This window comes from Rhinolophus sinicus, linkage group LG05, assembly GCF_036562045.2.
Source record: "Rhinolophus sinicus isolate RSC01 linkage group LG05, ASM3656204v1, whole genome shotgun sequence".
In the NCBI taxonomy this organism is placed as follows: domain Eukaryota; kingdom Metazoa; phylum Chordata; class Mammalia; order Chiroptera; family Rhinolophidae; genus Rhinolophus; species Rhinolophus sinicus.
Genome location: NC_133755.1, coordinates 63,337,372 through 63,363,323, shown reverse-complemented (window position 1 = coordinate 63,363,323; position 25,952 = coordinate 63,337,372). Strand labels below are relative to the sequence as shown.

At 46.0% G+C, this 25,952-nt stretch overlaps 1 protein-coding gene and 1 long non-coding RNA gene across 2 annotated transcripts; both read left to right on the top strand.

Annotated features, from left to right (window-relative positions):
- The first annotated feature begins 1,538 nt into the window (after positions 1–1,538).
- On the top strand, positions 1,539–17,879 carry CD8B (CD8 subunit beta). Its single transcript, XM_019749186.2, has 6 exons — positions 1,539–1,671; positions 4,707–5,060; positions 8,629–8,718; positions 13,568–13,657; positions 15,096–15,132; positions 17,127–17,879. Exons 1-6 carry the CDS (start codon positions 1,626–1,628, stop codon positions 17,137–17,139), a joined length of 630 nt encoding a protein of 209 aa, XP_019604745.1. The 5' UTR covers positions 1,539–1,625; the 3' UTR covers positions 17,140–17,879.
- Positions 17,880–18,575: 696 nt separating this feature from the next.
- Positions 18,576–25,317, top strand: LOC141571842 (uncharacterized). The gene is made up of 3 exons (XR_012496900.1): positions 18,576–18,918; positions 22,825–22,935; positions 24,609–25,317. It is a non-coding gene; the product is annotated as an uncharacterized LOC141571842 (long non-coding RNA).
- The last annotated feature ends 635 nt before the right edge of the window (positions 25,318–25,952 follow it).

Here is a 25,952-nt window from a genome sequence, read left to right as displayed (position 1 = left end):
TAAATCCATGGAAACAAAATGAAGATTAGTAATGACCAGGATTTGGGGAGAGAATCAGGGGTCAATAGAGGGTGACTGCTTCATGGGTACAGGAATTTCTTTGGGGGCGATGAAAACGTTTTGGAACTAGATAAAGACGGTGATTACACTATGTTGTGAATGTACTAAATATCTGGATTGGACACTTTCAAATGGCTGATTTTGTGTTATGTGAATATCATTTCAATTAAAAAGAAAAAAGTTTACACTAATGTGTGGTTTCCCCAGGGCGTTCTGCCCTGTGTACACTCAGGCCTCAGCTCCTGAGAACAAGGAAAATGTGAAGGGAGACTCTGGCCTCTACCGGGCTGGGAAAGCGGCCCACACTCAGGACTCGCTCCTTCCCCTTTAGTGACTTTGAACTCTATGCTCTTATCTCAGCAGTGCCTGTCACCTCAGTGGGCAAAGGAGCCAGGCAGGATGACATGGACCCTGCAGCTGACAGTGTTGCTGCCCCACTACCTTCTTTAGACCTCCTGTGACACTCCATCCCCTCTTAGATAAACTGCAAGCTGCTCGCGGGACCCACAGGGCCTGCATGTCTAGTTCCTTGTTGATATCATGGCCTCCTCCCACAGCCCTCCCCAGGCTCCCTCTTCCCCGCAGGCCCTCACATCCCCTGTTCTCCTCCTTGGAATGCCCTCCCCCAACTCCCCAACCCCCTTCCTCTGTAACCCCGTTTGAACAGGAAGACTATCCTGACAAGTCTCCCTGACCAGGGCTGAATCACACAATAACACAACGGGCAGACAGAGCTGCAGGGCATGTACAGAGCAGGAAAGCAGGCCACACACTCACACTCACACAGCTTCAAAGAAGTCATCTTTGTTGGTCTTCTGCTGATTTCTCATTTTAGTGTTATTTTAACAGGAATTGCACCTGTGGGGAGCGGGGGTAGGGGAGCCCCATGATCTTCTCAGCTCTTCCAGACCCTGACAGGCTAGGCTCGGTTGGGCTTCCACTACCCCCAGGCAGGGTTAAGGACCCTTCTCTGGGACCAGGCTCACCTCCTTGGGCATCATGCTGTGTGTCATGGTCAGTTAACTTTCCTTTGGCCTTCACAGGTGTGTGCCCTTGAGGGCAGGGTCAAGGTGTTGGTTACTGCAGGGCCCACTGAGCCCAGGGCACCCAAGAGGCTCACAATAACCACTCCAAAATAAAAGAAGTGACCCGAGTTGGGATCCAGCTCCCCTACTCATTCCTGCAGGATGTTGACCATCCCGACCTCTTTGAGCCTCAGTTGCCTCAATTGTCACATGGAGTCATGACCCTGTTCTGACCACCTCCCAGGGCAGAAGGCGATCACACACACGTACAAGTGCTTGGCGCAGGACAGCAGTATCACCTCCTTACCTGAAAGCAGGGATTTCTAGTGGGCTCTTAGGAAACACTGCAAAGACCTTTGAAATGCAGGAGGGTAAGGGCGGAGCCTTACCATCTTCACACCAGACTCCCACCCGGTCCCGCCCCCTCCTCGTTACTTCCCCCGCCACTGCCGCCCCGCCCGGTCCCGCTCCCCACCCCTCCCATCCCCCAGCTTGGACTATCTCAGCGGAGCCTGGCAGGTACCAGGTGTCCAGGCCAAGATGCTGCTTCGTGGTCTCTGGCTCTTCCTCGCCGCACAGCTGGCGGGTAAGCGGGGGAGACTGGAGGTGCACGGGGCTGAGGCGGGTGGGCTGTGCTGCACCAGCGAACAGCCTGAGCGGTGGAGTTTAGAAAAGGCTGTCCCGGTAGATGCAGGTCCCAGAGCCCGGGGCTGCGGGGCACCTGGAGATGGAGCAGCAGCCACAGATCCTCAGGGTGGAAAGGAAAATCCTCCAGGGAGCTCATTACCCCAGAGATCTGGGAAGCCCCAGGACTGAGGCCACCTCTGCCCAAAGCTTGGAGCTAGGGAAAGGGGAGACAGGGAGAAGAGGACAGTAGGGAGGGAGGTAAGGAGGTAAGGAGATAGAAAGAAGAAAAGAGAAAGAGCGAGGAGGTCCAGAGAGGAAGGAAAAATGCCCTTTTCCAGGGTCCCTGCAAGGATGTGCTCCCAGGAAAGTGCCAGCGGCCCTCTTCTGGCTTTGATGTCCCTCACTTGGCGCAGGGTTCTGTAGACACATTTTCATTACTTTCAGGCAAGTTTTTGAAGTACAATCAGCCAAATACCGGGTTGTTGCCAGTTCTCGGATAGGTATGGCCGAGTATTCCTTCAGGGTCCTCAGTTTCCCCAGTATTCCCTGGGGCGTGGGGTGTATAGTGTGACTCTAGTAACAAGCGGTGTTGGAGTTGAGATGTTGCAAGTGGAATGGAAGGGGGAGTCAAGACTGTGCCTCTGACTAAGCCCAGTCAGAATACCTTTTAGAAGTCCCCCAACCCCCCCAACTGCCCACTAACCCGTGGTTGATTCGCCATCTTGCACAAAAGCCCAAAGCTGGTCATCCCGCTAGGGGTGACAAGGCCTGCCAGCCCGGCCTCTGACCCTGTAAGCTCAACATCTGATGTAGAAGCTAGTTCAGGCCATTCAAAGCTACTAAAGTTATTGCCAATCATTTTAGAAGCAGCAGGTCCCTCTGAGAATGGAGTCACTGGGTTACTGATCAAATGGATCAAATGAGACCGTACATGCGACAAGGCCTCGCTCTGTGTCCGGCACATAGACGGGGCTTGGTCACTGCTGGGTGTTCAGTCTCCAGGGGCTGAACAGCAAGTGGTCACAAGAGAGAGACCAGGGTGTGTGTCAGCCAGGAAGCCTTCATGTTAGGACGCAGGAGGGGGAACGTACACAAACAGCCTGGTGCCCGTTCTGACCCCTTTACCCCTTGAGGAGTCACTTCTGGGCTTTTTTGGAAGGTCTTCGGGAGTCTGTTTATTTGTGGTCCCACTATGTGCACACAAGCACATGTCCACGATCCAGGAACTACAGGTTTCCTCAATTCAGGGAGTGGCTCAAAGCTCAGGTTCTGGGGCTACAGACCTGGGTTTCAATCTGAATCGACCATATACAGGCTATGTGACCTTGAGCATGTTCTTAACCTTCCTGAGATCTCTGTTTCCTCAGATGTAAAATGGGTGTAAAACAGGATTTGGTGACAATTAAATGAGATAATGCATGTACTGCATTCAGTAAATACTGGCATTTTCTATTCTTATTGTCTCCCCTAAGAGGTCAGTGACTCAACATAATGAAGAACCTCTATTCTGCTGAATAGGCAGTGTGATATGTGGGGAGAAAAGAGAAGGCCCAGCAGTCGCTTGGGCCCGGGGTACCATCTTGATGCAAGCGGAAGCTCACAGTGGTCTGTGAATGGAGTCAATGAAAATTTTAAGTTCATTTCATCAGTATTAGAGAAGTCCACTATGAGGCAATGGAACCTGAGGGCAAGTATAAGTAGGAACATGGGCCACTACATTAGTAAGCCAGCTCCTCTTGGACACACACACACAGAGACATACACACACACACACACACACACACACACACACATCCTCTGGCCTCTTTGGCCTACCCAGGTCTTTGCCTTGCTGCTCCTTGGTCTCTACCCTGGCCTGCAGGCTATCCCTCTGCCCCACAGCTAAAAGGAAAGGCTTACTAAGTCAGGTTCAGTTTGCTGGACTTGGCTGTGAAGGACCCCTTCTAATCCTCCTTATAATTTCATTTGCTGCCAGTAGCCACCCCTGATATGTAAGGCACGTGGATAAAGCTTTGCCCGTATACAGTGCTTGCTTTTCAGTTTGCTTTCTTGGACATGCTAACCCTTAGAGGCAGGCAGGACAATGGCCCCAAGCTGCCTTCCTTTTAGAGAGAAGGGACAGGCTCCATGATTTGCCTGAGGTTCCACAGCTGGTGCGGGGCACAGACTGGCTTCAAGATCAGGTCTGTGAGTTCTGCTCTAGTTTTCCATGAACAATCCCCTACTTGAAGTGCTTCCTGTCTGAGACTAAAATGAACTCCCAGCCCTGCTTCTGGGGTATCTGTCTTTCCACTCAGGAAGGGGATCCAGTGACCTATCAATGGCTGCAATGGGCATTAATTATGCCTACCAGCGGACAGTGATTTCCTCTTGCTGGTTGTCATTGCTGTCCAGAAACTGTGGTTGGCCCTATTTTAGGTTGGCCAGCCCAGCCCTGTGCTCTGCCTGAGATTCTGAGCTCGTCTCCCAGCTTGTTCTGGGTCTCCTTCAGCTGCTTGGAGCCTATTGGAGGTGTATACATTGTTAGCAGGGCAAGGTGAAAGGCTTTGACTTCAGACTTTGAATCTTTGAGTTTGAATCCCAGGTCCCTTATTAGCTGTAAGTGGGATTTTGAACAAGTAACTTCATGACTCAATTTCCTCATCTGTGTAATGGGGATAGAAATCCCAAAGTAAGTTTGAGGCTTGACTGAAATAATTATGCATAGAGCCAGGCTTGTAAGCATGCAATCACCAAATGGCCGCTCTCTCCCCTCTAGCTTTTGTAGCTGGACAGAGGAAACATCCGCCTTGCAGATAATCTCCTGGGAGGTGGGCTGCTTAAGCTCTTGAGTCCAGGAGCCACCAGCTGCATTTGCAACAGCCCCACACCCTGCCATTGGGCAGCTTCTTCCATGGCTTTTCCTTTGATACTAGACACGGGGTGACTGTCATACTCCACCACTGTGGTCAGGAAAACGTGCTGATAGCCTTTGCTCTTTCTGTTTTCTCCTAGCTCTCCATGGCAGCTCTGTACTCGTTCAGAATCCTACGTACACGCAGGTTCAGACCAACCAAAGGGTGAATCTGTCCTGTGAAGCCAAATCCTCCTTCTCTAATCCACGCATCTTCTGGCTGAGACAGCGCCAGGCCCCAGTCAGTCACTATGAGTTCCTGGTCGTCTGGGATTCCATCAAAGGGGTTTTGTATGGCGAGGGTGTGGAGCAGGAGAAGCTAAATGTGTCCCGGGAGGTGACCCGATCCAATCTCAGTCTCATAAATGTGAAGCCTTCAGACAGTGGAATGTACTTCTGCATGACCATGGGGAACCCTGAGCTGACCTTTGGGAAAGGAACTCAACTGAGTGTCGGTAAGACTCTGGCTCAATACTATTGATGAGCATTGAGCACCTACGTGTGCCAGGCACAAGCCAGGCATGGGTGCTGCCTCCACTCTCAGCAAGCCTAACTCTGCGGGAAGTGATGACGGCGTGAGCAGTAGCACTACAGCTAATAGTAACAGAAAATATATCTTGAGACTTACCTAGGGCCAAGCACATGTAAGTGTTTTGTGTTATTTCACTTAATGCTGCCAACCATGCTGGGAGGTAGGTCCTACTATGATTCCCATTGTAAATGGGATGCTTAGAACCATCAGTGCTTCTTATGGAGACAGGAAGCATTGTCCTCCAGCCACATCAGGCCCACCTGAGGCTGTGGCTGGATTGGACAGAGTCCCCAGGCCTGATGAAATCCCCTCTGAGTGCGCACATAGGGCCAGTGGAGGGGCAGATGCCCTCACAGTCTGCATGAGGGCCTATGGCTTGAACCCACACCCAGAGTTGGTGGGAATGAGGAGACAGGACCCCATGCCCAGTTGCAAATTCTGCTGCAAATTCACAGTGTGCCTTTGGCAGGTCACTCCCCTCCCTGGGCCTCAGTTTTCTTATCTGTATCATGGAGCTGCTGATGGCCTCCATGACCTCTCCAGCCCTTAGAAGCTGCAGATCCTCATAAGTTACAGCAGCACATCCAGTAAAAATATACTGCGAGCCACAGAGGTAATTTAAAACTTTCTGTTCGCCATGTTGAAAAAAGTAAAAAGAAACATGTGAAATTGATTTACATCATGTATTTTAACTCAATTTATCAAAAATATCATTTCGAAATGTAATCAAGATGAAATTATTACTAAAATATTTTGTATTCCCTTTTCATACTAAGCTTTCCATGTGTGTTTTACATGTAGAGCACAGCTCAGGTCAGACTGGCAAACGTGGCAAGTGGCTGCCATATTGGACAGGGAGAATTAAGCAAGGGTGCAAAGGAATCGCGGCAGAAATTCTCAAAGGCCCACGTTTGGCTTTAGCCCCCTCCCCAAGTTAGTCCATGGCCGGGGCCACTCCCCTGCAGGCCTCTCACTGTCCAGCTTCCTGCTCACCTGGGCTCTTCTCTCACTGGGGGCACTAAGAGTGACAAGGGGGCCCCCCAGGAATTTGACCACTCGACATGGGAGGTACAGGAACAGCTGTGGACAGCAGCACAATAAGGAAGACAAAAAACAGAGTGATGCCCTGTCACATCTCACCAGCTATGGCTCTTAAATCAGGAGGTGGGAGGGGGGAACGTAACCTCTCTGGGCAAGAAACCATGGCATCCTTTGGGGGTTGTCAACTGATTCCTGTATTAGAAATTGGGCTTTTGGGGGTTTGGGGTTTGGGTTTGGTTTATTGTTTTTGTTTCTGTAAGTCTCAAATCTTCCCATTAATGAGATTTCAGGGCCCAAGAAAGGTGGATTGTGAAATAAGCACAACTGGTTTTCAGAAGCTCCCAATCTCTGCCACCACCCACTCACTCCTGGTTTTGATATTCCCAAACCCTCCTACTGCCCAATTCTTGGGAATGGCAATCCCTCCACAAAGCATGCACTTGCGACCATATCACCTCCACAGGGGCAGGGGATCCAGACTCAGAGTCCACCTCCTGCCAGAGGCCAGTGCATTTTGAAAAAGGAGCCAGGTGGTAGAGAAAGTATCTGGGGAATGAGGGCCTTTTTCATGCCCCTTAAGCCTGAAAATGGGTTCAAAAGGCCTGTCCTTTTCAAACAGAAGCGAGGGGACAGATTTGAACTGCGGGGAGGGAGTGTCAGGAAGCATCAAAGCTCTGGGCAAGAAGAAATGAAAATGCCACAAGCTTATCCACAAACTCCCATCAGACCCAGGCTACTGTGCCCAGCCAAGACGCTGAGGTCCTACAGAGCTGGCTCCCTTGCCAGGCTCTCCACTGACCCACTGAGAGACCTCTGTGCCCTCTGGTGTGTAAAGTAAGGGGAATGAACACACCTAGCTAGGGTCTGGAGGATTGAAGGCCATAGCAGAATGCTACGACACCCCCTCACCGAGGGCCGGGCCCTAGCACACCCTCAGAGCATTATAGCTCGTGTTGTTTTACCTTTTATACTAGTTTCCCCCAGCACTCTGATGACCAGGGCCTTGGGTCAACCTGATGTGCATGACTTTTTGTGAAAAAAGGCATTTGCACCCGAGTCAGTGTGGTGCAATGAGAGCCTAGAATCAGAGTCTTTTGACTCAGATCCTGGCTCTGCTGTTTACTGCCTCTCAAACTTTGGGCAAGTTTTTTCAGTCTGGCTTCCTCGGGGATAAAATGGGGATAATAGTGTCTGTCCCAAAAACTGTTGCGTTTAACAAACTTAAGCTGAAGTGCTTGGCCCTGCCACTAGCACATGGTAGCTTAGTAAGCGTGCATTCTATTTAGCTGGCTTTTCTCAAAAGCTCATGATACAGGCAGAGCAGAACGTGTTTTCTCTAATTTCCACAGGAGGTTCAGGGTGGTGAGGGTCTGAAGCGTCCACTTTTTATATGGAAGAAGCCAGCCCAAAGTGACCAATTTTTGGCTGCCCCTCCCTGTCTCCTTGACTCTAGAGTTTAAGCTCATGGTGTCACCCTATTCCCTCTCCTATCATTTTGTAGAAAATCATTTCAGTGAAATGTCTTTCCTCAACCCACAGAAGAAGGTTGGATTCAGTGGCACCCGGTCCTCACACCATTTGTCAGCACCTCTGTCCTCAGCGTCTCCCTGTGCTCTGTGTACTTGTCCCACTGCTGTATCCCAACACTTCAGGATGTGATACTGAATTAGAACAAAATAGAGGAATGACCCACCCAGGTGTCAGGAGAGGGGTTTGGGGTCCCTTTCCACTGTAGACCTGGGGGTCAGCCCCTCCCCTTAATTTTGCTGGCGTTCACCTTCGAAATTAAAGGTTGAGACTAGACTAAAGATCCCTCTGGCTCTGATAGTATATGATGTTTAAAGACACCTGAGAAGGAAAGAAAACCCCAATATCATGGTATTGTACATACAGAAAAAGGCACCCACCCCGTTTCCGTGAGCTTCCTCTACTCGCTTAGGGCTTGACGGGTCATACCAAGGGCTTGGGGACTCTGGCTTCAGCCCATGTGGATCCATGTCTTCAGCCAGGTGGAGTCATGTCTCCTTCACACTTTGCTGGGCACACTGTCCCCTTTGATTCTCACAATAACCCCAAGAAGGAGGTGGGGACCCTCTTTATTTCAGCAGAGATGGGAAAACTGAGGCAGAAAAAAAGTGATAGGACTTGCCCCAAGTCACACAGTGGTTAATCAGGGGTGCTGGGGCTCTGTTCAGATCTGTGTAGCTCCAGAACCCCTCTCTCTCCAGGACACCAAGCTAACCTCCACCACTAGGCCCACAGATAGATCTGAGAGTTGGGGAAGCAGATAAAACATTTTATTGTTCTGTGACCTTCAAGCCCTGTAGCAGCCTAGGGAAGAGTTATAAGGACTTCAGTGTCTAGAGGTAAGACGTGCAGTTTTAAATTTTGTTTCTAAGTCCACTTGCTGTTTACCTGGCTAAGATATGTATTTTGCTTGCTTTCTATAGTTGATGTCCTTCCCACCACTCCCCAGCCCACAAAGAAGACCACCCCTAAGAAAAGAAAGTGCCAGAACACGAGGCCGGTGACCCGGAAAGGTGAGTTCTTCTGTCCCCCTGGACTCTCAGAAGAACAGGAGATAGTCTCACTCACTGCCTTCCTTTTTTCCCTCCCTCCCTTCCTTCTTCCTTCTTTCCTTCCTTTCTCCCTTCCTTCCTTCCTTCCTAACTTCCTTCCTTCCTTCCTTCCTTCCTTCCTTCCTTCCTTCCTTCCGCAAGCCCTTCCCAAGTGCAGATATTTGAGCCTGTTTCTCTGGTCCTGAGCTGGGGTCGGAAGGGAAGCTGCGTATGACAGCAATGCTGTCCTCCAGCAGCTCACAGTCTAGTGGGGGACATACTCACCAATTGTCACAGGACAAAACAATGAAAGGTACGTCCACCCAAAATTTGCACACAGATTTTCTTATCAGCATTATTCATAATAGCCCGAAAGTAGAAACAATTCAAATGTCCACCAACTGATGAATGGATTAACAAAATATAGCATATCCATACAATGAAATATTATTTGGTCATAATGAAGAATTAAGTACAAGGTCTGACAATTAAGTTTGCGAACTTGTCGCAACAATGTTGCTAACCTTTTTTGAGATCAGAGGGATTATTCATTATGAATTTGTACCAACTGGACAAACAGTTAACTAAGTTTACTATTTGGAAGTGCTGAAAAGGCTGCATGAAAAAGTTAGACGACCTGAACTTTTCGCCAACAATTCATGGCTCTTGCTTCACGACAATGCACCAGCTCACACAGGACTGTCTGTGAGGGAGTTTTTAGCCAGTAAACAAATAACTATATTGGAACACCCTCCCTACTCACCTGATCTAGCCCCCAATCATTGCTTTCCTTACCTGAAGCTAAAGGAAATATTAAAAGGAAGACATTTTGATGACATTCAGGACATCAAGGGTAGTAGAACAACAGCTCTGATGGCCATTCCAGAAAAAGAGTTCCAAAATTGCTTTGAAGGGTGGACTAGGAGCTGGTGTCAGTGCATAGCTTCCCAAGGGGAGTACTTCAAAGGTGACCATAGTGCTATTCAGCAATGAGGTATGTAGCGCTTTTTCTAGGATGAGTTCTCGAACTTAATTGTCAGACCTCGTACTATTCATGCTACAACATGGATGAACCTTGAAAATATTATGCGTGGAAGAAGCTAGTTGCAAAAAAGCTCTGTGTTATACAATCCCATTGATATGAAATGTCCAGAATATGATATTCCATAAAGACAGAAAGTAGATTTGCAGTTGCCTAAGGCTGGGGAGTTGGGGAAGGAATAGGGAGTGATTGCTAATAGGTACAAGATTTCCTTTGGGGGGCCAAATGTTTTAAAATTAGATTGTGGTGATGGTTGCACATTTCTGTGAATTTACAAAAAAAAAAAAACCACATTAAATTATACCATTTAAACAGGTGAATTTTGTAATATGTAAATTATATCTCAATAAAGCTGTTAACTAACAAACTAACAAAAAACCCAACCCAAAGGACCAGAGCTTTAAACTTTCCCAGTTTTGATACCTAGCAGAGGATCTAACACACAGTATGTGTTTAATATATGTTTGTTAGTGAGTGAACCAGCTTGACGCTCTGTGCTATACACACCAGACACTGCAACTGTAGTACACACACACACACACACACACACACACACACACTTTCCTTGAATTCATCAGCCACATGTGTTTCTGGAAAAATATTGAGCTCTGTCCCCCAAAAGTTACTGGTGACAAACAGAAAGTGCCATCTGCTCCAACCCATAGATAAAAACCACAAGCAAACACACCAGGCTGCTTCATGCTGCTGGGGTTGCTTTGTCTTAAATACATATAAAGTACCAGAAAGAGTCTGGGAGAAGCATCTAACAGGGTTGAGGAGATGGAAGCGACAAGCTGCCACATGAGATCACAGCAAAAAGAACATCAGAATCCATGTACAGAGGACAGAGACTTGGGGAACATAAACGTGGAGGCAGAGTGACCTCGTTTTACAAAGTTTATGCCCCACAGTTTTGCCTAAAGGATTCCAAGCAGGATACAACAAAAAAGGGCACCAAGAGCAAATACAACAGGGCCCTGAAGAGGCGGACACAAACAATTTCAGCAACACTTTCGTAAATGATGGAACGAAGGTCTTCAGATTTCTTGCGTCATTTCTTGTATCAACCCTTAGTGAAATCCTGGGGCAAAATGGAGATAAAACATTAGCAGTTTGTTTAGCGTAACCAGGATGTGTGGAGATGGTCAAGTGGAGTGGGAGGGGGGTTAGATGGATGTTGCACTTAGGGTGGGGGCCATGGGGCAGTGTTGCCCAGTGGTAAGTCAGCCAGGCCTCGGTTGGAATCCCAGTCTACCACTGCTTATACCGTGTGAACTTAAGCAAGTGAGTCACCTTTCTGAACCTCAGTTTCCTCATTTGTAAAATGGGGACATTTACCTGGCTAAAGGGAAAGCAGGATTAAATGAGATCCTATACACAAGGTATCAGCTTGGCAGGGCACCCAGACAGAGCTCAAAGCTTATTATGAATGAAACCCCCATGGCCACCATGGGGAGGACTTAGGGCTATCCTTTGAGAGATACTGGGAGGTCTTGGGGGACAATTTCTAACCTACTGTTGCAAGAGAAATGTGATAAGATCCAGACCTAAGGAGAGCCCAAGACCCAAGTGAGGTGAAAAAGCTAGGCCATGTGTCACTGATGTGGCCCTGGCTACCAGCTTCCCCCACCCAACCAGGCTTTTCACTGCCTTCATCAGAAACAACAGCTTTTCCTGGAGTCACATTTTGGGTAGATGATCATGCTACACTGCAGACCTCTAGCTGCACTGCGGGCCTCCAGTTCAGTTATGACCACCCTTCAGGAAGCTTCCCCTGACCCACCCTCCCTCAGAAGGAGAGGACCTCTGTGCCCTGCACCACCCTGCAGCCTTCACCCACCTCTATTACTAAAACAACAAAAGCAACCCCCCCCAAAAAAAAAAAAAAAAACTTCATCAAGGTATAATTTGCATGTCATAAAATTCACACATTTTAAGCATAAAACTCAATGATTTTTGTAAATTTACCAAGTTATGCAACCATCACCACAATCTAGTTTTAGAACATTTCCATCACCCCAAGAAGATCCTTTATACTTGTTTACAGCTAGTCTCTGTTCCCACCCCAGCCCCTGGCAACCACTAATCTACTTTCTGTCTTTATAGATGTGCCTTTTCTGGACATTTCATATAAATACGTGGTCTTTCATGCCTGGCTTCTTTCACTTACCATCATGTTTTTGAGATTCATCCAGGTTGGGAAAACATGGAGGAGGTGAGAGGGAGGCAGATAGACACCGTTGTATCTCAGAGGTGGCAAGGACTTCCAAGGGCCTCTCACCCAACCTTCCACCCAGTGCAGGAATCGCCCCTCCACATGGCACCCTCCAGCCTTGGCGATGGCAGGCTCCCTCCCGTGGAGGGGCCAACTCCATTTCCTCACTATCTCTCATGCCCTCAAGCTGTCGTGGTGGTGCCTGCAGGGCTTTCGAACTTGGAGGATCCAGGTTCATACCCTGGTCCTGCGTTTTAGTAGCTGGGTAACCTTGGGCATGTAATTTAATGTCTTTGACTCTTGATTTTTCTGAACTGTAAAATGAGAGATAAAAATGATAGTAATACCCTCCTTCCTCACAAGATGGAAGTTTGTAGTTAGTATTATATTTGGCACATAATAGGTATTCAGTAAAAATTCTCTCCCTTCCCTAATATCCAAAACTCTTTCTAATTTTTTTCACCTTGATCCCAAATCTTCAGCCTCGCCCTTTTCACCCATGAGTCCTGGTTCTGCCCCTCAACTACTCACAGAAACCAACCAGAGGGCACGGAGGGTGTCAAAGAGGCATCTGGGGCATTTGTAATATAAACTCTGCTGTTTCAATGGCATACGAAATGGGCAAAGGAATAAACAGGCAACTCTTAGAAGAAAAAGACGTGGCCAATATATGAAAATAGGCTGAAGCTGACAAGTAATTAGGGAATTGAAGTAAAATATCATTTTTCACCCACTGGACTGGCGAAAATTAAAACCTTTGATAATCAGCAGGGTGCACAATTGAAGGTTGGGAATGGATGTCAGGGCAGCCTGTTTGGAATGCATTTGACAGTATCTATTACAATTTAAAATGGACATAGTCTATGGTTTATTAGTTCCTGTTTTCAGTATCTGTGTCAGGCAGGCTCCTCCATAAGAAGAAACATACCAGGATGTTCTCTGCGGAGTTGTTTGTAAAAGTAAAACACAGGTAACAAAATGCCACTGACGGCAAAATAATCCACAGTACATCCATACTTCAAATGTTACACTGCTAGAAAAAACAATGGGCAGATATGTTTTAAGTGAAGGGAAAAAAAATGATTGCAGAACAATTTGTACTGTAAAATCCACTCACTTTTTTAAAAAACTATATGTGTCTATGTAAATTATGTATGTGAAAATGTCAAGAGAAAGGTACCACATTAACAATGACATTTACTGCTGTGAGGGAATAAGGATGTCAAGGGACATACACTTGAATCTTTTATAGTGAAAATCTATTCAGCTACTTCTTACGAAATTAAAATAAAAGTTTTAAAAATAAGCAGCAAAAATCCCATTATCAGTCGCGAAAATTGTCTATTTCCTTTTAACATAAATATCTCCTGAGTTTAATTAATAATTTTTTTAAATTTGGATGTGGGACATGAAATTTTACATATAAAATTATGTCAATGTGTTTAAAGTGCCTAGAAGAAAGACTAAGAGGAACTACTCAAACACTGGTATTTTCTGGAAAGTGGGCTTCTAGTTGATTGTTCCCTCTTCATATTTATTGTGTGTCTCAAATGTTCAATATATGCATCTTCCAGGCCTGCCCTGTGTCCCCCTTATCCTCGGTCTGCTACTGGCCGGTGTCCTGATTCTGCTGGTGTCCTTGGGTGTGGCCATCCACCTATTCCGTAAGTTGTCCCCCTGTTGGGCCATCATGGTGACCCATTTTTGCTGTTGGAGGTATCCCTGGAGGCTCTTCCTTCTCTAGGGGAGGAAGGCAGATGGGAGCCTGATGGAAGTTTGCACCCTGAGAACTGGAGGGAGTTCCAGAGGTGATTCTTGGCATGAGGCCATACTGCAGGGGTCGGGGACCACCCTGTCTCTGAAGTCAGACAAACCTAGGTTTGAATCCAGCGCTGCTGCTTCCTGACTTAGTGACGTTGGGTGCATGCCCTGGCCTCTCTGAGCCTCAGCTGTCCCACCCAGGGGCAATATTGTCTACCTTCCAGGGTTGCTGTTTGTAAAGCCCTGCCCAAAGTGCCCAGCGGGGGTATGGCTCAGTAAGTGGGAACTCCTGTGAGCAGTTGGGATGGAAGCAGTACATAGAAGAGATTGAACTGGGGTTTGGGTTATGTTCCCAGAAACTCAAAATCCTCCTTCTCTGTGAGGCTGCAGGGAAACTCAGAAATGGCTGCTGCTCTCCACCATCTTCTTCTGTGGGTCCCCCAGCTGCAGGGGAGACCCACACAGCTGCCTGAGAGCCCAGCACCCCAGGCTCACCTGTGCCACCTCAAGCCAGTCTCTTACTCTTTTTGGGCTTCTGTAAAATGGGACGGGGAGGCCTGCAGGGGCACTGACTAGATCAGTGGCTCTTCTAGAGGTCACAGACTGCTTTGAAAGTGCGATGACAATTATGGACCCTCTTCCAGAGAAATGTGTCATGGGCACATTTTTGCATACAATTGCCACCCACAAAGGATCCATTTATCCCGTTCTAAGAGCTCCATGAAAGTTCAAACATTTAAATTAAAAGGACCTTTTTAGTAAAAAGTTTAAAAATACTAAACAGTAACCTCAATTAGCTATATTTATTTATTTAATATATTATGTATGTTATTAAATCAAAAATAAAAAGCAATAAAGGATGAGATAATCTTGTAAAGAGCCATGCTCATATGTCCTTTCTTCATCCCAATGGGAAACCTTGCACATTTCCCGAATACACATGCTGTAGTTTCAGAACACCTGTCTGTACAACCTTTCGTTCCTGACCTGCTATGAAGAAGGGCAAGACAGCATGTTTAAGGATAAATAGACTGGAGTAGGTTGCCTGAGTGTGAATTCTGGCTTTACCACATACTAGCTGTGTGACTTTGGGCAAGTTAGTAACATACTTGCTCCCTGCCTGAGTTTCCTCGCATACAAAATGGAGAGAAATACGCGTCGTATCCAACTCGTAGGTTTGCTGTGAGCATGAAGGGAGTTAAAACCCGTGAAGTTGAAGCACAGCCTGGCACCAGGGAAGTGGTCTGAGGTGTTGTTGTCCCTCTTATCACCCTCCTTACTCTCGGGGGCTTGGTGTCAGCGGCCCAGCCCATGCCAACTGATGATCTTGGCTTCTTTTAGGCCGTCAGAGGAGAGCCCGGCTTCGCTTCATGAAACAGTAAGTGCTTGGGGCCTTGAAGAAGTGCCTGCGCCTCTGCCCTGGGTGGGGTCCTGACTACCTCAGTCCCTGCTGCTGCTCACAGCCTCCAACTGCAAGGAGCTCAAGCCAGACGCCACCTTCAAAAACATCCTAGGCTGTATAAATCGATGGGGTGATAGAGTTCAGGAAAAGAGATAACCAAAACAAACAAAACACTGATTAGGAGTTGAAGTGGATTACAAGTGCGGTAAACTTCAGCCTCCAGATGATAGCAAGCAGCTCTTTGCATAGAACACAGCAGAAGATCCCAAACTCTTTTCCTGCCCATTATTTCATTCGATTTGGTCCTGCATGACCTAGGAGGGTTATTTTTCCAGACCAGTTGAAAAAGTTGCTCAGAGTGTTTGGGATAGTAAAGAGCAGAATTGGGTTTGAAAGCAAGTGGGTTCACCCCAAGGCTGGCGCCCTCCGCCACTGTAGCTGCCTTCCCTCCTGGTGTTGGGTGTTGCTCTGCCTTAGTCCCACTTCCTCCTCGACCCCACCTGGGTCTCAGGAGTTAGCAAACATGACCGGCTGGCCCCCGTAGACACAGGAGCTAAAAACCCTCGTCTTTTTGTCCCACTGAGCTGTGTAAGCACAGGAAAGGCCAGAAGTTAGTGGCTGCTCCCAGCCTCAAGGACTTCCAGACCCCCCCTTAGGCCATGGACAGTGTTCTTGGATTGCTTTTTCTTCCTCCAGGAGGAGGCAGATCTGGATTTGAACCCTGTCTGCCACTCACCAACCATGTGACTGCAGACGAGTCACTTCACCTCTCTGAGCCTCTGATACCTCATCTGCAAAATGGGATAAGAGCACCAACCTCACGGCTACTGTGAGGACTTACTGGGGTCAGCACCCATAACGTGTTCAGTCCCTAGTGCCATGGAGTCCAATCACAAGCTTAGTCACTTAGGCAAAGGCAATTCTACGAGGCCAACAACCAAGAAACAAAGTCTATTTTTAAATACTCTAAAATTATAATTTCCATATAAATGATCTGTGTTATATGCTCTACATTATTATATACATCATTTTTGTGTATATCATTGCTTACACACACCCACTGTATTTTATGGGCAATTTTCAATGATAATTTTGATTGTGTGCAATTTTCAACTTATGTGCTGGATTTAGAAACTAGCCCCTACCTAAGAGACAGTGACTTGAGTGTATCTGTCTAAGCCTAAACCTCCAGAATGTTCTTTTATGGAGAATGAGGCCCTTCGGAGGACTGCCTGGGATTCTGCCCCTCACTCACACCTTCATTTTAACTTGTTCCCTAGTAATTTGACACAAGTTTGTGGGACCTCATGCTTTGGCAAACCCAAGGTTTCCGAGGTTCAGCAGAGGCAGGGAAGGGGTTGAGGGTGGTCATGGATAAGGCCCTGAGCACCCCTCACCCTCGGCTCACAGCTTTGCTCTCATCTGTTGCCTACAGTTACATTTACCTGTAGGCATCATTTGAACAAAGGGGTTTGTGGCTAAAAAAAAAAGTTTGAAAACCACCTCTAGTTTTGCTATCGTGATCCAGGTGTGGACAAAATAGTCCACGGGCCTCACAGATAAGCTGTTCCAAACTCAAGCTTCAGTTTGGGGAAGATGTTCCCCTACCGCTAACTGGCCTTAGAAAATCATCCTGTCAGCAGGCCACCTTCTTCTGGCCTCTTGGTGTACATTTGTGAATAGCTTATCTTAGAAAGAAGGTACTGCAGGAAGTAACACTATTCAAAGCTAGAGTCCTTTGGGTTGCTTTCTTTTTCTTTTTCTTTCTTTCTTTCTTTTTTTTTTTTAGCTTTAAAATGTTTTTAATGATGAAGGTGGGCCCTAAAAACATACTAACAGAAAACTCCCAGCCTCAGGCTACTAACTTGGAGAGGAGCCTGGCATCCTCATTTGCCTTTTGTCGCTGTTATAGGCAATTCAATAGCATTTACCTGAAAATAAGTGGTTTCACAACTTGCTGTTGTTTTCAGGTTTTATAAATGAGCAGAGAATACGCTTTTGGTGTCCTGCTGTCAAAATACGTTGGTCAGTAATGAGTGAGATCTGGAAACATGAGAGAAAAGGGACACTCTGAATGGAAATTTCACTGACCTGCTGAAGCTGCCTGCTTTTAACTACTGCACATTCTTTCTGTGGACCTTGTGCATGGGAACAACTTGTTAGTTGGTCATCGAAAGTCTTAGAGAGAAGGCTTCAGAAACCCAGGTCACTTCCTGCAACACAAGGGCCCACTGGAGGATTGAGTAAGAAATGCCGCCTATGATACCACTTCCGGCTCCTGCATTCACCACGGGCTGGGCCAGGGCCTTTGTGTTGGCTGTCCACACAGGTTCTTGCAAGTTGCTTTGCCCTAATAGGGCAGTGACATTGAGTCCTGAATAATGGAATAGTGCTGGAATGGATCTCCCTTGTTCTTCCCAGGCTGGGGTTGACTGTCCCCACAGAGAGCATGAGAGACAAGAACACAACTTGAAAATGAAGCTTCCAGGAGGGGCTGACCTGGCTGTCACAGTCATTTCAGTCTCTGAAGACCTTCTCTGGGGCTGGGAACTTGTGGGTTTGGGTGCAGGAAGGGACTTCATCTTCCATAAGGAAGTTCCTCGGCTTTCACTTCTGCCTTCCCATTTTGTGGGGAGCTGTTGCTTTCCACTGGGCCTTTCTTCTCACACTTCTTCTTTTTATGTAAATGTCTTGGTTGTAAAAATAAAGTCCTGAGTAAAAGATGCAAGTGGAGCATGTGATGTCAAAGCATGAAAGCCCATCTATACAGCAAAGGTGTTGATGCTCAGTTAGAAAGAAGTAAAGATAAAACGCGTACGTCCTCATTTTGCATCCTCATTTACCCCCACAACATGCAGTAGTCCATGTTGCAGGTGTAGAGGAGGCCTGAGAGGTTGGTAAGCACCAGGGCTTACCGACCTGGCACCTGGCACCTGGAGCTGAGGTATTCTGGCCTACTCCCAAGCTGCCTTCACTGGCACCTGTTCATGTCTATTGAGGGTGGAACCCCAGGGACTCCTGGTGTCAACGCCGGTAACCTTGCACCAAAGAAAAGGTGAGAGACATCAAGGTCTCTGTGACATGTCTATTAATTTTTATACTGTCTCAGCTTCAATGATCAGAGAAGGAAAATGCAAGGAGACAATACTGAACTGGAGAGGGCAGTCAAGATGAAGATCTTGTGCCTTTTGAAAAAGTCCAGGGATCTAGCTACCTACCTGGGCTTTAGCAGCATAAGAGCTATTGAGCCAAAAAAAAAAAAAAAAAGAATGCAACTTTGGGCTGCATTAACAGAAGCACCAGGCCCACGTCAAAGAAGAAGAGAGTCCCATCTGCTTTTCCAGCCCAGCTCTGGACTGGGAAGTGCTATTTAAGAGGGCATTGGCAAACCAGGCCTGTTCAGAGGCCTCTCTGGCAGCCACAGAATGTGAAGAAGGGGCAGTATGACCATCTCCTGGCATCTGAGATGGTATCTGTGGGATTGGAGGGCACAAGAGAATTGGGTGTGTTGGTGGGAGTTAGAAGGGTGTACTCAAGAGAAGCAGAAGTTTCCTACTTATGAGCTTTGAGGGCAACAGGACAGGCTGCCTCCCAAGGCCAAGGGGAGGGGAAAAGGGCCAGGGTTGCTGGGACCAGACTCTTCCAGGGTTCACTTTTGAGGTGGGCTGCTTGCTTGGAGACGGCCCGTGTGAATGATAAGAGACTAAAGCCCAGACGGCTGGCCTGCCCTCCCTGAGGGCTCAAAGCCAGTCCACCGCAGAAGTAAGTTGCAAAAGGCCTCAAGGCCCTCGACTCGCTACAGGTTCTGCTATTTAACAGTGTCTCTCTGCTACTGTCTTTGTGATTGCGTTTAGTTCTTCACAAGTTCATGGGGGGACAAAGTTGTGGGGTAGAGGGTGGGGGTGGTGTGCTCCTGGGTCTGTTTTCTGTGCAACAGGCACCTGCCAGGCAGCACGCTCGGCTTGGCCTGCCCAGGGAGCAGGCTCAGCTGCCCGCAGCAGGGCCTGCGGTAAGGACGTCTGCACCTAGCACCTGACTTGTTTTGAAGAAGAAACTGAGCTGTTACTTTTTTCTGGAGGGCCATTATGGCAAAATATCAAAAATAAAATTTTTGTTTAGCTATCTCTTAACTACCAATGCCACATGTAGGCATTTATCTTAAAAACAAACACACACACACACATATATGCACAACGAAATACACATCAAATTGTTTCTTGTAGTGCTGCTTGTTTGCCAACAATTGGAAACAATGCAAATGTCCACCAAAAGGAGCCAGTTAGATTAATTGTGATACAGCCTTATAAGAGAGTCCATGCAACTAGTAAGGAGTGAGCTAGATCCATAAATGCTGGCATCAAATGATGGCCACTCTATCTGCATATATTTTAACAACATCTGTATTGATTATTCTCGTTTTAAATCCAATAAGCACATTTAAATCCAATAAGCACATAATGTAAATCCAGTAAGCACGTTTAACAGTGTGCTTACTGTTAAAATTCAAGCACAGATAAAACAAATGTACGTTAGAAGTCAGGATATGGTTGCTCTTGGTTCAGGGTAACCAATACAAGGGAACACAAGGTTTGGGGGTTGGCACGTCCTGCTTATCCACCTGGGGACTGGTCATAGGGTGTGTTCAGTTTTGTGAAAAGTCATTGAGCTCATGATATGTTGACTTTCAAATATAGACATGAACATAGATATAGATTATACGTCAATAGAGAGATGCTTTTTAAATTCAAGTACAGAACATTACAGAAATGTGTAGAATCAGTATTTGAGTTTCTTGCTCTTCCAGATTTTTTCTGCATGTACTTTTTTAAAGAGAAAATTGCAACCTTATAACTATAATATATAATGCATGAGATACAGAATTTAAAAAGTGGAATCTCATAATATTGTCCTGCAAATTTATTTTTTTTCTCTAATAATATATTAAGGCCTATGGACACATTTGTTTGTTTAAGCGTAGAAAAAGGTCTAAAAGATATATTCTAAGCTGTTAATGGCAGTTATTTGGGGAATTTCCATTTCCCAGTTGTTCATTTCAGTGTCGTATGAATTTTTACAACCATCATATATTACTTTCGTAATTGGGATACAACAAACGTTTGGGGAAAAAGAAAAGAAAGAAACAGCCTCTTTTAAAAGAAGTTCTGCTCACTGCACTATTCAAAAATTGGAATCAGCTTAAATATCCATCAATGAGAGATTTGTTCATAAATTATGATTTTTAAAACTGTACCGTGGAAGTGAAGGTGGTGCATGCTGAGGTGGCTGGACAACCGAGCCTAACTCTGTTAGCTGTGCAGTCTTGGGCAAGCAATAATAGGTAACCCAAGTGAGCCTGGGTTCTCGCCTTTGAAATGCGACCACCAGGAGCATCTCCCTCTCAGTCTTGCTATGGTCTTTGAACGACTATAGGTAGGAAGGTCTGGGAGCAGGGCTGGTTTCCTCCACTCCCTCTCAGCAGGAGTGAAGAACTCTGGGCAGCAGCCTGCAGCTGTGGCGCCCAGCAGAGCCACGGTCAAAGGAGGAAGGGGGCTCCTACACCACCTCCTTCCTTTCATCCTTACTCATCCCCACCCCCACCCCAGCAGCTTGTGTCTATACCTGTAGGAAGTGGGCAACTTGTTATCGGAACGTGATCCCCGGCCCTGTGTAGGCTGTGAAGCTGATCCGAATCTATCACTCAGTCAAAAAGAAAGAGAGAAAGAGCCCTGTCTTCAGAGGACTTTCCAGGTGTGGAGGATGAAAGAGATTTCCTCTCATTTCTTGGGAAACCTCCTCAGATGCGTCACTCCCGTCACTCCTCGGGGACCTTGAGTCACTGGTTTCTAGAGTCCTCCTGGCTACATAACTCAGTGCATCGACTCAAACAGAAGGAAACCCTGTTCCCCATACCGCATCAGTTGGGGATTCACAGACATATGCATGACACATGTGATTCTTATCGAGCTGAACACAGAAGTGCTAAAAGGGCACTTCTATTCCTGCACAGTACCATTGGCTATCCAGGATTGAGGTTTTTTTCCATTCAATTACTGCCTTTTACATGCGACTACCCACTTTAAGAGCTCACCTTACAGCTTCTGAATATGAACGGAAACCATCGACATCTCTTTTCATATATTTTTAATTTCGGACCATTTCCCATTCTATACCTCCTCTATGAGTGAACTCATCCTGTCCCTCTGCAGTCGGTGCTCCTCTTTAGCTATCTGGCTGGCAGTACAAATACAGTTATTTGGGGCACTTTCTGTGTGCCCCGCTTGCCCAGTGCTGGAACGGGGCGGGGGCGGGCATTGACCAGAACAGACACAGCCTCCATGGCACACATCTTGCTCATCGTACTTAGCTTCTAGGCCTCAGTTCCCTCCTTACTAGCCCGTCCCTCATCTCCTGGTGGGACCAAGGCCTGCGGGAGCCCTCTGGACCCGTCTCGCCCCCTGTACAAATGGTCAGCATTCCCAAGCCTTGAAGCCAGAATCTAAATGAATGAATAAAGGAAGCCGGTCCTCCGGCTCCCGCAAGTGGGTTCTGCTCCCGATGTTAGTGAGCTGGGAGCACCACCCTCCCTCGGTGTCCCTGTCAGCGCCTCTCCTGCTGGCATCTGACCCAGCTTTTCTAGGCACCTCCAGGCTGTGAGAACGTGAATTGCCCCCACTTCTGAATGTTCACTCTACCATGTACAGTCAACAAACACCTTGGAGAATACGAGCTCAACAAATTAGATATTAATTGAGCACCTATCGTGTTCTTGGCACTAACATGTGAACACATGGACAGACACTGTCCCTAATGCCATGGGCTTACACCATCTCAGGGACACAGACACAAGACCAGCCCTTGTGTGACTGACAGTGTATGCCCTCAGCACCTCATTTGCCGCACCCCAGTGCCAGCCTCAGACGGACGATAAACAAGAGAATAGGTAAACAGCCAGATTATGCTCAAGGGCAAAAGACATAATTGCCTCCTCAAAAAAATTTTGTTCTGCTGATAAAAGAGTTTGTAGCCTCTCACAGTAGATTTTGTGGAGGTCTCTGCGGTTGGGTGGGAGCAAAGTTAAGAGGGGAAGGTTTGAAGTGTTGGCGGGGAGGTGGGGGCCTACCTCCCCCAACACACCCCTCCCATTCCCCCTTCAGCATCCTGTGGGCCAAAAGCTGGCTGCTTGGCTAGACCTGCTGGCTGGGTAAGACCAGGCCAAGCAAGAGGCCATTACTCCGGTCCCTCCACCATCACCCAACTCCAGGTCTCAGCCAAGCCTGGCAGGCCTGGGGAACAAAGAGCAATGGGAGACTTAGCCAACACAAAAGATGGGACTGGCTGGAGATCATCGAGCCTCTGGGTGGGCAAGGCAGGAGGTAGAGTGTGAGCTGTCCCTTCCATCCCATTGCCTTCCATACAGCCACACTGAGGCTTTGGTTTCGGGAAGGGGAGGAAGGGTGAATTCCACAAGAGAAGGAGGCTTGAGTGGAAGTCCTTTCCTGAGCACCCGCTCAAAGCCTGCCTCCCCAGAGGCTCAGAATCCCATCTCTGACAGCCCATCCTGTGGTATGGGGGTAAGGGTGGGGTTGAAGGAGGTAAGAAGAAACGCGTGCTGGGACTCAGATAAGAACAGTCCTTGCTCTAACGGTTCTTCACATCTTCCTCTGTCAGGACTCTGCCAGCCTACCCAGCACATAGGGAACTTATCTGTGGAAGAAAGAATAATTCTATTGGGATTTTGTCTACGTCATTTCAGAGTGAGTGTGCTCCTGTGTATGGCAGGTGAGATGGGGGCAGGGATGTTTGCCTTGTAAAGTACTCCTGGTTATTATGATGTACTGGGCCTTTCAACCAACAGCTGTCCCCTCGTTCAGCCTGATCAGACCCTACTGATGTTAACTCAAAATCTCCCCACCCTCTGCCCTGCATTTAGCATCCAAACTAAATTAAAACCTTTGAGTGTATCTGCATGTTTAAGAGAGGAAGGTTGATTCACATGTTCTCAATCTCCTACCATGACCTCTACACCAAAATTTCGTCTTCACAGAATGACTTGTGACTCAGTCAAGGTTAAGAATACATTTTCCAGAAAAATCGAAATCTGTCGTTTGCATACAAATGTCACTGGGTGGATGAAAATGTAAAAGAGTGATCCCACTCACGGCTGGAGAGGATGTGGACAAGGGCATTCACGGGGGTTGCTGATGGTATTATGAAGCATTATAGCCTTTTGGAAAACAGTTTGGCAGTATTTAGTAACGCCCAGTATAAATCACATACTCTAACTCAGCACTCCTGGGAATATGTTCCCTATAAAGCAAAAGCATCATTACATTAGAATAAATACACGAAAATGATTATTTCAATTTTATTTGTTAGGGCAAAATAAAAACTGGAAAGTTCATCAATAGGGAGTCACTAAATAAACTGTGATCTATCCACAGCCAAACATATCAAGCAGCCATCAAAAGAATGACTTAAAAGAATGATTTGGTGAGCTTGCTAGGAATCCTTAGGGAGACAGTATTTAAAATATGATCCTATTTTTGTAAAGCAAAGAATCACCTGCAGAAAACCCTATACACATCTATAGCTGAGCATATATGACTGCGTGAACAGGCAAATGCCACTGTAGACACTCGTCTGACTGCAAACATTGGGCACGCGTGTCAAAAAACAAAAGTTCCCCTGGAAAAGGAACTAGTTTCACTTTAGTAATGGGAGATTAAGACAAATGTATTCCTCCTTCTATTTTGATTAATTTGACTGTTAAAATTCAATTTTACAATGTATCAGAAAGAGCCTAAGCATCAATATTTTTATTTATTCTTGTGCTGCCTAATTCCAAATAGGATTTAGGGCAGCTCACCAAGCTTATACACAGAGGGAGCCGTGAATAAGGGCAAACTCACAATGGCATGGAGTGGGGGGCAGAAATGGTGGTGGCATAATGGCACACCACCTATTAGTGTTCAACGTTCATTCCCCACTCACGTCAGTTCATTTGGTACTACGTAAAAACTTGATGTTATTGTGCCCTTCACCTTATTTTATATATCTCCTCATACTTTGTTTTTAGATTTTGATTGTTCAAGGTAATTTATTTTCTCCTCTATATTTACCTCAAATTACAATTCATCATTGCAGATACACTGTGCTACTCTGGGTGGGTTCGTGGTGTGAACACCCAGGTTATTCATAAGTACGATCAGATGAGAGGGCACAATTTTCATTCATTTAAACTTTTTTCACAGAAGTCTAATTTGTTACTATAGTAGCTAAACATATTATTCGTTTCTACATTTAAAAAGGTGGCATTTCAAGCACTGATACAACGAAATTATTGACTTAATGGGGCATGACTCTGTGGATCATCTGTTTTGTTTTCTAAAAGCTTGAGAACAAACAATACCTCTTTCACCTCCCCAAACTCCTCATTTTCAATTTCTTATCAGGGTCCCAGAACTTGGCTGACTTCTCAAAGTGTCAGAATCAGAATCGCTAAGGCTGATCTTCAGTTTCTACTGTGAAGAAACTGAAGGGGGGCTCGGGGAACAAAAGTTTGCCCACAAGCTTCATTACTGGTTCGCCATGTTCTGCATTCTGGAGTTCTGCTTCCTCACCGTGATGTTCTGCTTTTCCCATCCGTAAGTCCTAGCTGAGAGAAAAATTGCACAGATGACGAACAAGACTCACCTATCCTTTTAAAATCAGAAAAGTTTTTTCTCAAAGGCAAGAGCCTCTCCCTCCCAATCAGATTACGGGCTGCTATATAGATACATACTGGTCAATTTACAGTTATTAGTTCCAATGATTAAAATGAAGGGATACAACTGGACTTATTGGCGGGGGCGGGGGGGGAATCACTTCATAGATTGTCTAGACGCCTGACCACTACACTGTACACCTGAAACTGATGTCGGATAATATAGAATGTCAGCTATAATTAAATTTATATAGGTAATCATGGGATGTAAAGTACAACATAGGGAATATACTAGTTAATGGTATTGTAACAGCTATATACGATGTCAGAAGGGTAGTAGACTTGGGGGGGTTATCACTTTGTGAGGGGTGTAAATGTTTAATTATTATTTTGCTTTGTACACCTGAAACTTATATAAAAAATAAATAAATAAACAATGAAAATAATTTTAAAAATAAGTGATACAAGAATAGACCCCATTAGCATATACAGAATACATGATACAAGTGGCATTCACATACATGGGGAAAGAATGGACTATATACATAAAAGGTGGTGAAACTCTTTGGAAAAAATTAAGCTTTAGTCCTTCATGTCTTACACCAAAAGAAACCCCAGGTGCTTTAAATAAATGAATGTTTTAAAAATATATATACTGAAAGAAAGAAACCAGAAAATCAGTAATTTAGAGATTAATAAACACTAATAAAAATTAAATCCAAATACAAGCTTTCATATATATATGTATGAGTTGCTTAAATAAACTTTCATTTTCAAATATATATACATATATATATATATATATGAGTTGTTTAAACAACAAACAAAATAAGCAATGCATTTTAAAAATGCATTTTACCAGATTATACCAGAATATAATATTTCAGATAGATGAGAGTGCTGATAAATGAGCCCATTCATATGCTGGGAGCACAGATTTGTACCACCATTACAAAAGGAAATTTGGTAACGTATAATCAAGAAACTTAAAGTTGTATATATATATTTTTTCTGATCCAGCAATTCCACTTCTACAAACTTATCATGAAAAGGTTATTATGGTTATGCACAAGGATTAACAGCAAAGATATGC